We start from the raw sequence: 17,332 nt of genomic DNA, 5'->3' as shown, positions 1-17,332 counted from the left end.
CCCTTTTCCTTGCTGGGACAGGTTAGCTAGCCCAGGAGTTGGGCGACCTCTGCACAATATCCAGCTTTTGGTGGAAGGTCCGTCTTGAAAATTGTGTGGAAAGTAGTTCCGCAACCAGATCAATGTCTTCTCCTTCAGCCATTTTGGGTTAAAATGCATTGATAGCTCTCGCGGGCGGGCGCTTATCCAATGTTTTTTTTTTTTTAAATCTTTATTGAACAAGTCAGGATACAATTCTCAGGAAGCAGAAAAGGCGCTAATCCAATCACCGAATGCGCACGGCCAGTCTCGACGTAAGGCCTTCTAGCTAGCCCTAGTACCAGATGAGAACAAGTCAGGATACAGGATACCAATCAGCCTAATTGCCAATCAGATCACGAGTCTGAGACTCGTGATCTGATTGGCAATTGAAACCTGACTCTGCCCGTTCACTTACAGCGCACAGGGGCCTGCTCTGTTTCATCTGAAGGCCCCGAGCAAGTTTAATTTACCTGGTAACGCAAGCTAGCTGAAATATGATTGGTTAAAAACTCTACCATAATAAATAAGTTATTTATCGAGTGGCTTTCAATGTTATTTAAAATAACACTGAAAGCCACTCAACTAAGTGGAAATAATATGACGTAAAGAATACAGAGAATAATTTTGTTTACATATTTATGAAAACAAAATAACAAATTTTAAAATAACATGAAATACATAAAAGTAAATTTACTTTTCTGAGAATGTTTAGGCCAGCAGAGAAGACCTTGCTGGCCCTCAGGGTCCGCCACTGATTATCATTATTATTTTTTAATCATCTATTTTGAGCCTAATCTGTGTAATTATAGTTTATGAATACATTAATACTTTTTGTTAAGTTTTTGTCGTTGGCTCTCACCTCCTTTTCTTTTGGTCTCTCTTGTGGAATGTAGAATCCTACCTTGATTTTAAACACATATTTTAATGTTATTGTGTTTAATCACTTCTCTGACCTTTGTATTCAGAATCTTACTGTGTTGTTTTAGTCATGTCGTAGTTTGGTAGTCCCGACTTGTTTTGGAGGGTGCCCAAAGTTCTCTTTCTAATTTTCGGCACACTACACCTATAAGCTTAAAAACGTAATAGAGAATAAAATACAGTGATCCCTCGCTATTTCACGGTTCGACTACCGAAGCCTCGGTCCATCGCGTTTTTTTTCCCCAAATTACTATATTCAGAAAAAAATGCCAAATGACTCAAAGGTTTTACTTCCGGGTTGAGTGTACGCTGGCGCGTCTGGCTGCCGCTGCTCACCCGCAATTATTCTTTTTTAGTGTTTGTTTGACGTTTTTTTACACGGTTTACTCTCGTCATGGGAGAAACCTTTGTAACCCAGACTGGTTAATACCGTCATTTTTTTTGTTAGTTCTGTAAGGCAGGGGTCCCCAACCTTTTTTGCCCCACGGACCGGTTTAAGTCAGACAATATTTTCAGGGACCGGCATTTAAGGTGTGGCGGATTAATACAACAAAATAATATGGTATGAGCTGCATGAAAACTGTGGTGTTTTCGAAATATAATAATAAACACAAGGAGCGTCTAATCTGGTCGCAACACTCTTATCGCTCTGGTAATGTTTAATGCCTTCAAAATACGATACAACGCAAATTCAAAGTGCATGAAAATGACGACTCACCACAGCACCGAGCTTGATTTTCTGCAATGATCCAGTAGTTTCGAACGTACTTTTAAGGCCGCCGTCATTTGCGATCTCCAAGCAGCTTTTTTACTCATTTTGCGGGCTTCAGCGTTTTGTTTATGAGCGTCATCGGTCACGTGACCGAGAAGTGTGCCTTGACGTGAGTCAAGCGTGACACAGACGGATGTAACAGAGAATCCGGTAATTTTTCAAAATAAAACATATTTCGTATTCCGAAATAAATAAAACGGAAATAAGGCAAGTTCTTTCTGTGCGGCCCGGTACCAAATGCCCTGCGGACCGGTACCGGTCCGCGGACCGGCGGTTGGGGACCCCTGCTGTAAGGTGATATTTGTTTGTGATACTGCTGTTTCCGACGGACCCCGAACGCACCGCAGCGCTAGGAGCGAGGACTCGTTCGCGAGAAAGACAGAACATTCTCGCACCTTCCCAGGCGGGTCGAACAAAAAAACGATAAATGAAAACTGGTCCTTGAACTTCTACCTGTGGTCGTAAAGTTGAATCCTGTGGCAATCTTTCTCTTTTCTCTCCAAGGCGAGAGAAGGGTTTAGAAGAGATAACGTTCTTGGTGAGTGTTTTTTTTAGTTGAGTATGGCCGATTAGCATTCCTAGCATTCGAATTGTAACACTAAAAAAAAACAGTCAGGAATGAAGTTGTTGAAAATAGATCTTGTTTCTTTGTTGATTTAAAATGTAACTGTGTTGTTTACAAGAAAAGAAGACCAACCATTGTACCGACACGTGCGCTACTTAGCAAGCGCATTAGCATCGAGCTAAGCTAATATGCTCACGGCAAATAGCGCTGTGGCCTTCACCCGGGCTAGATTTACCAAGTCAATTATTTTCCCTAGCCGATTATAGACACATTGAGTAAATGCCTTGCGCATTTCGTGCAAGCTGTTTTTTTAGGACTCATAGACCATCAAAAGATTGGACTACGTAGTCTGTAGACTGGATGCCACGTGGGACATCGGTGAAGGACATCTTGGACTTCAAAGCCACCCATCCCCTGGAGGGTGGTAGGACAGTTGAAAGGATTTCCATTTTCTTCCTGACGAACCCCGTATTTTTTGTTTAATCTGAGATCTCAGTCGTTTTTTGTATGGGTCAGATCTGATACCACAAACAACTGATTACTGTATATCAGGGGTGGCCAACCCGCAGCTCACGAGCCGCATGCGGCTCTTTGGCTGGTTCAATGCAGCTCCCGGGCTTTCACACGACAATTGTCGAAAACGCCTCGGCGATGGCGCCGCCATTCAAACAACGGTGCTTAATGCACAGAACGTACTACGTCAGCCTATCATCAATCCCGTTACTTGAATGACATAGAGGGCAACCAATCAGATGACTGAATCACCGCTCATGCGCACACAACGGCACTAAGAGCTAAGCTAGTCAGCAAATTACCTCTGTTTTTAATTAAGGCAGGGGTGCCCAATACGTCGATCGCAATCGACCAAGAACCAGCAGACTGGTCCCAAGTCGACGGTGGGAGGAGGAAATGGGGGGAAAAAAAAAGATGTGTGTTTGTGTCTTTAGGTTTCATTTATGTTCGGGCGCTTCAGCTGTTGCTCGTCGTGGCGCGCATGCATATGTGCGCGACTGCATGGTTGTGTGTGTGTGTGTGTGTGTGTGTGTGTGTGTGTGTGTGTGTGTGTGTGTGTGTGTGTGTTCTTATGCTTGCACGTGCGCAATCGGGTCGATCGTGGGAGGTTGGTCGCTCCAAAAGTCGATCTTTCGGCAAAAAAGTGTGTGTGTGGGGGTGTGCGCATGCGCGCGCGTGGTGTGTGTGGCTCTTTGCAGTAATACAGTAAAAAAATTGGCTTAGTCTCTGACTGCTTGGCCAGCCCTGACATATATTAAAAACTGAAAAAAAGTAAATAAAATTCCATGGCCTAATTATATAAATATTTTTTAACTGTATGACGTTTTATCACGAGTCACACGGTGATTACTGAGCAAACTATATTTACCGCAGTACTGATTGGAAAAGCAATGTATTGTGATCATCTGCAGCCAGTGATGGCCAAGCGGGCATGTCATAAATAATTGATATGTTGAGTCGGGTGTGTCTTAACCTCCATGGCAGAGGCTCCGTCGAACCCCTGACACGATTCACCAATTAATACCAGTCACCTTATTTGTTTTTACAATAGCCCTGAGTTTTCATTTTGACTTTTGAGGTCTGCACAATACAATTTTCTCAAAATCACATGATAGTAAATCTTTGTTTTTTTCTTTTTTTCATCTATTTAGCTAAAGGACCATACAGCACAAATACATAAATCTGAGTGAACTCACCCGTCCATCTTTCGTCTCCACTGTAGTTTTGTCTCCATTCCGTTCTCGGACCTCCACCTCAACGTATGCTTCTGCTTCATCGGGCATCCAAACGCGCTTTGTGCCTGCACACCCACAATGATGTAGTTGTTACAGCGTTTATGATCTTTTGTGCAGATGTCAAAGTTGTTGTGGTTTATATTTACAGTATTTTCTTCTATTAGTTTGTTGGTCCAGTGCCAGTAGTTGTTATACTGTAGATGTAGTTGTCCCCTCTGTCGTAATATTCATAATTTTATTAGGTACATTTGCTCTGTACTGTCATTCCATACATGCAATTGTTAATTTAGCAGTCATAGCTGATAGAGTTGTACTGCAGTATAGAAGTTGATGTAGTTAGTAGTTGTAGTTGAGTGTCATAGAAATAGATTTCAATGTATCCATCGCTGTGATGGGAAGGTGATGGGTTGAAGGCAGTGGCGGATGCTGGTCTGTCAAGGAGTGGAAGCTCATTTTCGGCCTATATCATAAAATGTGTCCGTTTATTTATACGTGAATTCTACTCTCCGTTCCTTTTCAAGAAAATGATCTGTGACCCTGTCATACCAACATGGCGTCTTTTCCAGGGAAACTGTGGTGATATAAATCAGTCTGCGAACACAAGCAACTACTGTACAATAAAACCCACCAGAAATAAAAGAGTAATTTGTCGCTAGTCGTTTTCAACAAAGAGAGTGTCGCTAAAATGATTAGAAAAAGTCTCTAGTTCAACTCAGAACAGAATGAGAATTGAAAAATGCTCCCACGGATGCCTCCACCAAAAGATCAGTGATTGGCTCATTTCGCTGTCAATCAAAAAGAGATTCAGCCTCAGACAGATCATCCAATCATCATGCAGAAAAGCTCAGCGTCCGGGCGAGCCCATAAACGCCCACTGTCCATAGACTCCCAGAGACGCTGAGCGTCCGATGGGCAGGACAAAACCAGCATTTATCCAATGACTCGTCTCGTTTCAATGCATTGGGGCTACTCTCGAGACGCCCAGTGACCGTGCTGTAGATGCTCAGCGTCCACACAATTTAAAGCACAGTGAAGCTGTGAGAATGAATGAGAAGAGAGTCACGTCGTAACCAGTAATAAGAAGCCGATTCAGAACAGAAGTTGAGCACGTTGGAGCGCATATTTAGTCAATGACATGTACACACAATTGTATGTACACACACATATTTGATCACTTGTTTTTTTGACAATTTAGGGGAAGCTGAGCTTCCCTTGCAGTCTTAGAGCAATTGCCTCTGGTTGAGGGCAATCTTTGAGGCTGGCGGTGGCCTTGATGGCTCCGTCGCCCCAATCGTTCCCGGGGATGCCGCAATGATGGGGAGAGGAGAGTCCTGCGGGCCTGGCAGTGATGGGGAGGGAAGATGTGTTGGAGCTGTGGTTGGAAAAGGACGATCTCCACTCAACACAACTTTATTTATGGAGCACAACTATCGCTGTACTACATCGAGTAACAATAGATATAGAAAAACAAAGACAGTTAAAACAATGTAATCATGAAAACAGTAAACACCATAAAACACTAAAAATGCTGACTCAAACACATGAATAAAAAAGTGTTTTTAAGAAGAGTGTTTAAAATGGACAGAAAGGGTACTTGCTTAACGTGTAGCAGAAGGTAGTTCCAAATAGAAGGAGCATCAACGGTGACGCGTCCACAAGTGCTGTCACAAACAGTCAACTGTCAACATGACTCCTCCAATTACCGAGGAATACATTTTGTGTTTCCCCACCCCTTAGAAGTTTCTGTGATTGGACACGCCCTGTGGCAATAAAAGGGGGGAGATGAGCAAAGTGTTTCCAGAGCTGTTTGGAGATTATAATGGATTACACTAGTTCCCTCTTCTCGTGCACAAGTGAAAGACAACTCTGCTTGACTCCTCGCCTCTCTTTTTAAAAGTTTGTCTGAAGGGTCTGATTGCCTGATAGACCTGACAGTTGTTTACATTTGGTGCCGCGCATTGTGGGATGCATGTCAACATACCGAGCTCTATTTGAGAATGGTGTCACCGTGACATCAGAAGGGGCTTCTTATAGGAGAGGAACTGTTGAAGAGATTTTTATGGATATTTTTGGCTGACTTATTTTGAAGAAATGGCATGAGGACAATGGAGGATGAGTTGATAAATATTGTGCATTTATCAACAGTCAAATGTAAAGGATATCTCAAAATGAGAAAAGCCAGGGCTTTCTTTGCAACAAAGAAAAATATATCAAGTATCAAGTTCAATGTTATTGTCAAATGTGCTGTATGTGCAACATACATATATTTTGTCAAGGTGCAGTTTTCTTCTTGTCCAAAGCAGTGGGAAAAGCCTCGCTTTTTATTTCTTAGGAGGCTGCTATGTCAGCTCTTATAAACCCGTTGTCGCACTGACCGTTCACACTGAGCAAGTGCAGTGTGGAAATTAATAGTTCAAAACGATGGAATGGACCACGTTCGATAAGCAAGGTACCAGGAACGTGCATCTCACCCGCATGCTATTTGCATGCATGCATGGTGATTGGTGAAATAAAAACAATAAGCGACCAAACTCATTGAGGTCTGGGGGACTGAAAGGTATAGGACACTTTAAAATGTTTTTCCTGTATTTGACTGTGTGTCAACTGTGCGGCACCTGCGTAAATTGTCCCAAGGTGTGATTGTGAGTGCAAATGGTTGTTCGTCTATGTGTGCCCTGCGATTGACTGGCAACCAGTCCAGGCTGTACCCTGCCAACTGCCCGAAGACAGTTGGGATAGGCTCGAGTACGCCCGCGACCCTCGTGAGGATAAGCGGCTTGGATAATGGAGGGATGGTTGATGATTTTTTGCTTAGCGTACCTGCTCGAAACTAGACTGCTCAAACATTTCAACAAATGCTCCTGTCTGTCATGATTCGGTTTGGGACCAACAGGTGGCACTGTAGGGCTCTCCCTGCAGCTGCACACCTGTTGGTCATTTTGTAATTAGTGCTTTAAAAGGACTCCCAGCCCGAGCACTCATGGTCGGTTCATTGTTGCTGTTTGTTGCCTGCTGTCATGTTTGTTTCAGTCAGGTTTTGGTCATTGTTATGTTTTATCTTCAGTCATGTTTTGTTTGATACTTTCGACTTTGTTTGTTTTGGATTTAGTTTTCTGAGTTTTAATACAATCTTTCAAGTACACCCTGCTCCTTCCTCCTGCATGCTTTTTGGGGTCCACCACCACCTTGCAACGTGACAGAATGACCCGACCAACTGGACCCCGCAGGTACAAAGGACTCGTCCCTATTCCACCATGTGCCTGGCGGAGCACGTCTGCGGCCGACACCCTTTTCCCCTTCAGGCAGCGCTGGTGATGCGGCTGTCCCATGTTTTTGTCTCGTCAAGCCGCGTCTACGGTGGGCCGAGCCCCGTCTGCATCCACGTTGAGCCGAGGCTCGTCACGTGTCTGTTTGAACTGAGTTACATTCACGTCTACGACGAGCCGTGCCACAGCCATGCCCACGTTTTCTGAGTTTTAATACAATCTTTCAAGTACACCCTGCTCCTCCCTCCTGCCTGCTTTTTGGGGTCCACCACCACCTGGCAACCTGACACTGTCGGCCATTCATAAACTTAAATCTGAAATACTTCTCTGCTTTGACCCCAAAATGGACAACAGACCAAAAAAATCTGAATGGCATGAATGGGAAGCTGTCTACGATGGGAGAGCACATTGCGGAATTAGAACAGTGAGTGAGCAGTAATGAGGACAATACAACAGACCTTGCAAAGAGGGTGAAAAGTTTGAAGGAAAAGACAGTGTCTTCCTGAAAGTCAAGGAAGCTAAAACAGCCAGGGTCACAACCTTCATTTTCTTAATGTTCTTGAGCATGTGGAGGGCCGTGACATCATTGCAGGATTCGGCGAGCCTCCCCACGGAAAGTCAAGTCAAGTCAAGCCAAGTCCCACAATAATTGTTAATACTATTTACACTGTGTTAAAACTGCATTTTGGTAATCCACCAGCGAACAGCATTGCCCACCTTCAAAATAAAATCCAAACAACTCATGCATGCACATCACTGATTTGGATTTACAGTATTGTTGTAAAATAACCTCTCTGCGGTCAGGCAACCATTTAACCAAAGGAGAATGGAAACTGTCTAAAGGGGTGTTCACACGGCACACATTTGTTCCGGTGCTGCACCGATGTATTTTGTTGCGATATATCTTACACCGGAACAAATTTTGTGGAGTGGTCACACGTACAAAGCCGCTGAGCGTGTTAACTCCGGCATAGCGCCGGTGCAGCCCCACTTGCGGTCACACGGCAGTTTCTGCAGCGGAGCAAAACGATAGAAAACAAAAAGAGCTGTCATGTTGGTTCTTTTTAAAACGTACAACTCAAGCAACTGCTGTACAGGCACGCCCTTCTACTTCTCGGTCTCCGTGCCTTCTGCTCGAGAGGCGTTCAGTGACCGCCCCCCGAAAACGTAAATCAACGATGACTTCAATGACATTCAGAAAAGCAAATATATAATGCGCCAAACAGAAAATCAAGAGAGGAAGTCACAAAATAAATTCTATGGGGGGCGGAGGGTTGTGAACACACAACAAAGGAACAAACTACACAAACACCTCCGAGACAGTCCAGTCTCCTACAAAAGGAAAGATGATGTTTGAGGACTATCTCTCCCCCCGTTCTAGTTGAGATGGTATAACCCAAGAGGCAAGGTGCGGCTTGCTACTGTTACCAGCCATGTCTTGTGTCGTTATTAAACAAACACATGACGGAAGTACAACAGAGCACGAAAGAAACGCATTCTCGCCGTATGTAATCAACTCTTCTCATGCGTAGCGAGGCTACTCCCCCCTCCCGCAAACAAGCATTTGCTCCAGAGCAAATTGTAGCGTTCACACGTACCATTTTACATCAGTGCTGCCCTGCAAATGAGCATTTGCTCCGGAGCAAATTTTTAAACCACCTCCCTGAGGTGGGTTAAATTTGCTCCGGATTAAGCTGTTTTCAAGGACTACACCGGTGTAACTTTGCACGTGTGAACGCTCTACTGGCGCAGCACCGGCGTAGCGCCGGAGCAAATGTTGCCGTATGAACACCCCTTAAGTACTGGACCCAGAAACGTTCTGAAGTTCAATTAGAAGGAGTGGTTAATGTTATCCATCCATCCATCCATTTTCTGATCTGCTTTATCCTCACAAGGGTTACGGGGGGTGCTGGAGCCTATCCCAGCTGTCTTCGGGCAGTAGGCGGGGGACACCCTGAACCGGTTGCCAGACAATCGCAAGGCACACGGAGACGAACAACCATCCATGCTCACACTCACACCTAGGGACAATTTAGAGTGTTCAATCAGCCTGCCATGTATGTTTTTGGAATGTGGGAGGAAACCAGAGTACCTGGAGAAAACTCACGCAGGCACGGGGAGAACTTGCAAACTCCACACAGGAAAGGCGGAGCCGGGATCAAACCCACGACCTCTGCACTCTGAGGTCGATGTGCTAACCACTCGACCACCGAGGTTCCTGGTTAACGTTATATCTGCATGAATGGCTGCAAATACACCTGGTTTTAAAAACATCATGAAAAATGTGATGGATGTATGTTGCAGAAAATACAATTTAAAAATGCGAATATTGGCAAAGATTTATGAAAAATAGAACACGTTGCACATGTTTTTCTGTTTCTTAAAATGAATATCATTCATTATAATAATACCACATACTAATATTAATAAAGGTAGTCTACTAAAAATATTAGAGGTAAATTGAGCAAATTTGTTACTTCAGATGTGTATCAAATTGATAGCCTTTCACACTAATAGTACACAAGTACTACTCACACACAAGTAGTAGCTCTCACTCTTAAAAAGGTTTGTGACCCCTGCTTTTAACTAACTGACAATCTAGGGTCTGCTAAATGAGTTTTCCTTTGCCTCTGTCGCATAGTGATTACTTACGTGTGGGTAAGTTTTTCTTTTAATCGATTAAAGAGAGTGGTTTTAGAGCTTCTCCATGGGAACAGTGCGCTGGGCACAGTAATGATAAAAAATGGATTGCAAAGCATTTGAATAAGATTGAAAGTGTATTATTGTTATTTTACGTAAAATGTTGTGAAGCGTCTCTTCACGCTGTTGACTGACTGATCGTTAGTCTGCCACTCTCTGGCATACTGCCTCTTCTGTTGTGTTTGCTCCGTGCGCAGCAGGGGGATGGACTTCACCGAAAAAGCAGCAGTCTCTCGTCGCCTCCTCCTCATCTCTTATCATAAACACATCGACTGTGCGGGGGATTGCTGGCCAGGAGCAAGCTGGAGGCTACAGGCGACTACTCCGACAGAGCGTAAAGTGAGATTCGCCTTCTATGCCATCAAAACAAGTCTTTTGCCCTCACTCAGAAGGCTGTGCTGATGAATGGTAATTACTGTATCAGGTTTTATAATGAAAGATTTAAGTAAATTATTTTTCTGAAACATTTATCTTGTACATGTAACACTTTGTTTTTTTTTCTTTTCTACCCCACCGCCCCCCAATTTTGCTGCTGTAGACTGCAAATTTCCCCAGTGTGGGACAAATAAAGGTTATCTTATCTTATCTTATCTTAAATACATGTACTAGTGTTCATCACAAATATGTAAAGTATAATTACTGTTTACATATTTCAAACATGCTGGTATACTTTGAAATTCCGAGGGGGCAAGCAAACCCTCCTTCACGGGTTTTCACTTATCGCAGCCGGATCTCGGTCCCCATTAACCGCGATAAGTGAGGGATCACTGTAATAATAAAATCTACTCTGGTCAAGGCAACTTTTTTGTTTTCCTCGTGTTCACAATCACCAAAATGCTCTTCACAGATTAAACGGCTAACTAACACATACACACGACCATGCACTCGCGCACATGCATGCATATGCAAGCCACAACGAGCTACAGCCAGAGCGCCCGAACATAAATAAAACCTTAAGAAACAAACACACAAATCTTTTTTTTTTTGCCCCCATTTCCTCCTCCCACCACTCGCGGTCGACTTGGGACCAGTCTGCTGGCTCTTGGTTGATTGTGAGCGACGTATTGGGCACCCCTGCCCTAAAAACAGGTAATTCGCTGACTAGCTTAGCACTTAGCACTGAGCGCCGTTGTCTGCGCATGAGCGTTGATTCAGTCATCTGATTGGTTGCCCTCTATGTCAATCAAGTAACGGGAGTGATGATAGGCTGACGTAGTACGTTCTGTGTTTTAAGCACCATTGTTTGGATGGCAGCGCCATCGCCGAGGCGTTTTCGACGCTTGTCATGTGAAAGCCCGGAAGCCACATTGAACCGGCCAAAGAGCCGCATGCGGCTCGCGAGCCACGGGTTGGCCACCCCTGGACTAGGGAGTCGAGCAGGAGCGGCGGCCTACGAAGAACACCGGCATGAAATTAAAACATCGGTGTCGGCGTTGGCTGTCAGTGCCTCTGGTGGTGAGTATGTTTCTTTGTTTGACGACAGATATGATGAACGCTGACTACCTTGTATGTGTGAAAAGACGAAATAACAGTATTTGTTCACATATTAGGGGAGTCATTCAGAACATTTATAAATACTGTCTGGCAACACAACACCAGAGAGAATCACCTGAAGTTACTAAAAGAGAAAAGATCTATATGATATTCAGTTTTAATGAATTTCATGTTTCATCAATACAAATTAAAGTACCGTATTTTCCGCACGAAAAGACGCACTGGATTATGAGGCGCACCTTCAATGAATGGCTATTTTGGAATTTTTTTTTTTTTATATATTACACGCCTCGCACTAAAAGGCGCAATCTACAATGCGTCCACTAGATGGTGCTACGCTCCTTCCATTCAACTTGATAGGCGTTCAATACAGCCTCTGAAAAATGTAAATTAACTATTACTGTACTTAAATGAAACTACGAAAATTGAAAATAATGCATCAAAACAGAAAATCAAGCGAGAAAATCACAAAATAAATTCTATATCCCCGCTACAGAATTTATTTTCTGATTTCCTCGCTTGATTTTCTTCGTGGTTTCATTGAAGTAAGAATTAATTAACGTTTTTCGTAGGCGGCCTTGAACGCCTCTCGAGTGGAACGGAAGAACGCACGGAGACGGACAAAGACGTACAGTACCTGTACTTGCTGAGACTGTGAAAACGATTATTAAGTCTGCGTTTAAAAAAATAATAAAACCACAACCACAGCTCTCATTTTTTCAACAAACTCAGGTGTGTTTTTGTCCGTCTCCTTCCCTTCTTTTCTTCCGGTCAACTTGAGAGGCGTTCATGACCGCCTTCGAAAAACCCATTGGCATTTCCTTGATCGTAGCTCCAAGAGTACAATCAGATAAGATAAAATAAGAAAACCTTTAATAGTCTCACAATGGAGAAATTCCCACGTCACAGCAGCAAAGTTATGAGAGGAAGAAGTAGAAGAACAAAATAAATAGGAGCTGCTGGAAAGGCAGCCACTCTCGCGGCGCCATCTTGAAGTCAAAATAACACAAGATGTCAGTCGTAGTTATTTATTCCTTTGTTGTGTATTCACAAATGATGAACTCACAATATAAATTCTGTGCGGGGGGAGGGGGGAATAGAATTTATTTTGTTATATCCTCGCTTGCTTTTCAGTTTTGATGTATTATTTTCAATTTTTGTAGTTTCATTGAAGTAATTGTTAGTATACGTTTTTCGGTGGCGGTCTTGAACGCCTCTCGAGTCAAACGGAAGAAAGCACGGAGATAGACAAAGACGTACCTGTATTTGTTGAGACTGTTTTAAAAAATGAACACCACAGCTCTCCTTTTTTCGGAGCTGCAACACATAATTATTTAATAAAGCAGCAACACAGTTCACTGAACCAACAGCAAGTTATAACATTGGAAGCATGTCTCCAGGAAGGAGCCATCTTGGAGTCGATGTCTTACCGTAATGACCATACAAAAGACGCACTGGATTTTAAGGTGCTCGGTGAGCTTTTAAGAAAATTGAAGACTTTTTGGTGCCCCCAATAGTGCGGAAAATACGGTATTTGAATGTTGACAAAAATACTTTAATGACATGCACATGTGTACACACACATATTTTATTGTCGGAACACATAGTGAATATAAATTGATGTATTTCACTTGTGAGCCATGGTTTACATTTTTTAAATACAAAGACATGCTAAAATATCAGCATGTCTGAAGACATACTGAGTTGCAATGTCATGTTTTAGATGCATTTCATAATGAATAGTTTATTTCTATTAGGTCTGTCCATGGCCTCTACTACACAGCTGGCAGATGAAAGACAACCCCACGCGTTGGGAGATCTGTCACGTGAGGCTCAAGTTACAAAAGGAGAAGATTGAAGAGCTTCCAGAGGAAAGAGAAAGAGAGACGATCGAAAAGAACAGTTGGCATTAGGTAATTCCCCATGCACACGAGATAGTATCGTTTTGGGTCTCACGTAAGTTTATCTCTGCGCTCGAGAGTTTGCATGTGTGTTTTGGTGTTTGCATGTGTGCCATGTTAGCCTCATGTTTGAATCAATTTTAAGAGCTCTTCAAAAAGAGGAAACAGGTGTCACACCAAGCAGTATGCTTGTCCATATCTTCCTTGTCTGACAGCTCAACGGAAGGTGATGCTGTGACTGACCCCTCCTCCAATAAATATTCATCATAGGATAAGAGGAGGAAGAAGGGTAAAGACATTTGAAGAAGTTAAACAAAATGGAACCAAAGACAAAATGTGACATGTACTGTAGTTTCACCTCTTTCTGGATTCCTGTTTTGGTCCCGTTGAGCTCTGTTGTACCATTGTTCGACTCCTGGCTGGTCTCACATGATGTGATATTGCGAGGGTGATTGTTCTTCGCGACAAGAGTATCATCTTCATATATAATTTTCACTATGGGTGTATATGCAGTCGATAGATGTCATAAGAAATGTCAGGAATGCTAGTATAAGCTGCAAAGTTGAAGAATTGAACAGCCTATTTTAATTTTTACGAGCTACTCTGCGCATGCATTCTCATTTGCATTTTTATGTGTTGTGTTTCTCGTTTTACATGTGTGTATATATATATATATATATATATATATATATATATAAAACGTGTCGCAAATAATATTGAGTTTTCTTTTTTTTGGCGACGTTTACCCTCATTAATTTCAAAGTAAATAGATTTAAATGTAAATATGAAGGCAATATTGTTCTGTGTTGCTTTGAGTTGTGTCTTTCCTTTGTTAGCATAACAGATTTGTGTGAGTGTGGAGGCTTTGTCAGTGTTTACATCTCTCATCTATAAATGCTTTATAAGGCATCGATAGTGCTCACTTTAGATGGTCTCACACAGAATACTGAATGATTGGTTAGTGCTGTGTAACTACCTGAAAAAATTGAGTCGTGTTAAGAAGTGCAAAGAGACATTTATTGGAAAAGAAATGCGTACATTTTTAAAAATCGTCTGCTAAGACACTCGCTAACCATTACTACATGTCTGAATGGTTTATGTGTAAGTTCATGCATGCAAATAGTTTGTTCATCACTGGGGTGATGACTTTCTAAATGACCTCATAAATCATTGACAATTCTTATATAACTGATGGGTAAGTTATGCAAGACATCATCTTGAACAGTTGAATCTGTCATCTTTAAAGTATTAAAATGCAATCATCAAGCATGTTATGGATGAGCTTATTTGTGATGAGTAAAATGTTTGCACCTGCTATCATCAATGACTAATGATTGTCCATGTCAGACAGATGCTTTATCAGTTATAAACTCCGGTATTTATTCATATTTTACTAAGACATATATTAGTGATGAGTAAAACATTTATAGTTGTGTTTACTAACCATATACTTATGATTATTAATTTAATATTAGTATATGGTGCACACCAGTAAGCATTAGCTCATGCTTACTGGTGTGTACTTATTATAAAGTGTTACCAAAATATTTTGTCCAAGTGCCCAAATTAAAATTGTATCCAACTTTGTTGCTTCGAAGTGTTTTTTTTTTTTTTTTGAGGTGGGGGCTGTTTTTTTCATTTATTTTTTTTAGTCTGTCATTTTAGCAATTGTCATGTTTGTAATTGAGACTGTTGTCGTCGAAGGGTGTCCTAGTTGTGTTTGTTGAGTAGCTGTTTATTTTGTAAGCCTGCTAGTGAGTGTGGGGACGAGCGTTACTTTACCATCAAAGGCCTGAGCAATGGCTGCCAGTTGCTCAAGGTTGGTGAGACGAAGGTATCGAGCAGCATCTCCAAAGTCCTTCAGATCCAAGAAGCGAGACATCTGAGGACACACAAAGTGATTCTATTTATGCACACTATTTACAATGTCATTTTTTTCTGTCGTTCATCTGTATTGAAAACAATAAGTCAATAATGTCAATACTCAGTGTAGATTTGTTTTTTTTTTTAATTGGTGAATGTTGCAGGAACTCTATATGTGAAAGGAGGCTCGAATTAGCATGCTGACGCTATCCAGCTTTGACACTGGAATGAGCATCATTTTGGGGCTTAGTGCCGGCACGAACAGCTCACCTCGGCTTCATCTTGAAAGCATTGGGTGGCGGCCATGAGTCCACGTGCAGAATGCAAACTAGCGACATGCAGAGCCATTGTCTTTTTTTAGGCCTCTTAAGCGGCATCAAGTTGGGATTCCAGCAGAATGAGGTTGAGGAATTCACTTGGTTGCTTGAGCAAATTGCCACAAATCAAAAGCACAATAAACAGAGCTCCCACTGCTGCTCAATGATATGTTTGGAAGTGGCCTTGGCCTGTCAGTTGTGTCGGAGCGTCAGTCGCACTTGACTTGTAACGACTGATGAATACACAGTGTTAAAAACCCAAAATGATCCCTAAAAATGTGACATAAATGACACATTATTAACTCCACAGTTTTTCTGATGTATCATTTTAGTAAAACAGAGATGGGAAAATAATGCCATGATGTGACTCCAGTCATCCTAAATTAAGAGCTGTTCAATGGTACACATGTTAATGCTCTGGTTTTATGACAGCACGAAACAGTGCTTTGTTACATATGCGGTTGCTACAACATTAAATGGATAGACGCCACCGCCTCTACTTAAATTACTGGACTTTCATGCGCAAATTCTTGCAACAACATAATAGAAGCAGGCGCTGACATTATTTGAATTGCTGTTATTTGCAACCCAAGTTGTTGCACATGTTTTTGCTGTGTTATTAAAAGTAATTGTGCTAGAAATCATGACTACATTATGTGAAGAGGCACTGTTACTTCAACCGAAGTCTATTTTACACTAGTCGCTAACACCTTACCTTACAATAGAGACCGTGCCACGCTTACATGAGTCACCCATACGTTTTGACTTTGATTTTACATTTACTGCACTGGAACTGTTGATTCATCTTTGAGTCACAAATCTTTGCGAAACCACCACTCGAACCAAAGTATTACCAAATTATTAGATGCCACTTTGTTACCCGAGTTGTGCTTTGGAAGTGGCTTTAAAAATCTTTGCCTTTGAGCTGCTGATTAGGTAACAAGGTTTTAGATGAATGTGGTGGAAGTGAGGATGAGGATGATGATGATGACAGTTTACTCACGGTGCTGTGGCAGAGCAGTGCGGGCGCTGGTAGAGTCAAGATGGCAGCGGAACATCATCTGACTTTTTAACCCAACGCTGAAGGTCACCTTGGCACATGGTTGCCGCCGCCGCCGCCACTGATTGGTGGGCAGTCATTCACTGACCGCTCATAAATGGCATGCAGTGGCCAGGAATGAAGTGGGTGCATCCACATCTGCTGCTTCTTCAATCCCTTTGTCTCTGCTTTGCCTGGATGCTATTTGCGGGACTCGCTGGCCGTGCCCACTTCACCACATCCCCAACATGACTTTGAATAACTGGAAATGAGGTCATCTTGTTCAGTCAGTTTGGATTGCAGAGGGATGTTGGTTCAGGATAAAAAGAGTGAGCATGAATGGCATGAAATTAAAAAAAAAAAAGGAATCCAAAAACTCTTCTCCTGCAATGTATTAGCAATGCTGTACATTACAGTGTTGCTAGTATTGGCGGGCCGTGCATTTCAACCTTAGGCCTTCAGTAACGTCACATACATTAACACAATATAGGCTTGTCAAACAGCACTTAATTTCAGGAGCATTTAAAACCATCAAGTATGCATTCACAATTAAGAGCAGGAAACTAAATGTACAGATATTGTCAAAAATAAAAAGATGATTTAAAAATACTAAATAAAATGCCACCCAAATTACGCCGTGTGATCTTAAACAAGTCTGTCCAATAAATTGCGCAATGTCGCAGTTTCATATAAGACACCAACCAACCAATAACAAAACAAACTATTCT

General features: G+C 42.2%; 1 protein-coding gene across 1 annotated transcript in view; it reads right to left on the bottom strand.

Annotated features, from left to right (window-relative positions):
- Positions 1 to 15,267, bottom strand: part of LOC109515540 (myosin-7B-like) — a 109,525-nt gene extending 94,258 nt beyond the window's left edge. Inside the window, exons 1-2 of the mRNA XM_019869389.1 lie at positions 15,168 to 15,267; positions 3,986 to 4,089 (exon numbers count right to left, since the gene is read on the bottom strand). Of these exons, the coding sequence (XP_019724948.1) occupies positions 3,986 to 4,089; positions 15,168 to 15,267 (204 nt within the window). The remainder of the gene's footprint in view (positions 1 to 3,985; positions 4,090 to 15,167) is intronic.
- Positions 15,268 to 17,332: the final 2,065 nt, after the last annotated feature.

This window comes from Hippocampus comes, unplaced genomic scaffold (genome assembly GCF_001891065.2).
Source record: "Hippocampus comes isolate QL1 unplaced genomic scaffold, H_comes_QL1_v1.1 scaffold468, whole genome shotgun sequence".
Classification (NCBI taxonomy): domain Eukaryota; kingdom Metazoa; phylum Chordata; class Actinopteri; order Syngnathiformes; family Syngnathidae; genus Hippocampus; species Hippocampus comes.
This window is presented reverse-complemented; position numbering and strand designations above follow the sequence as displayed.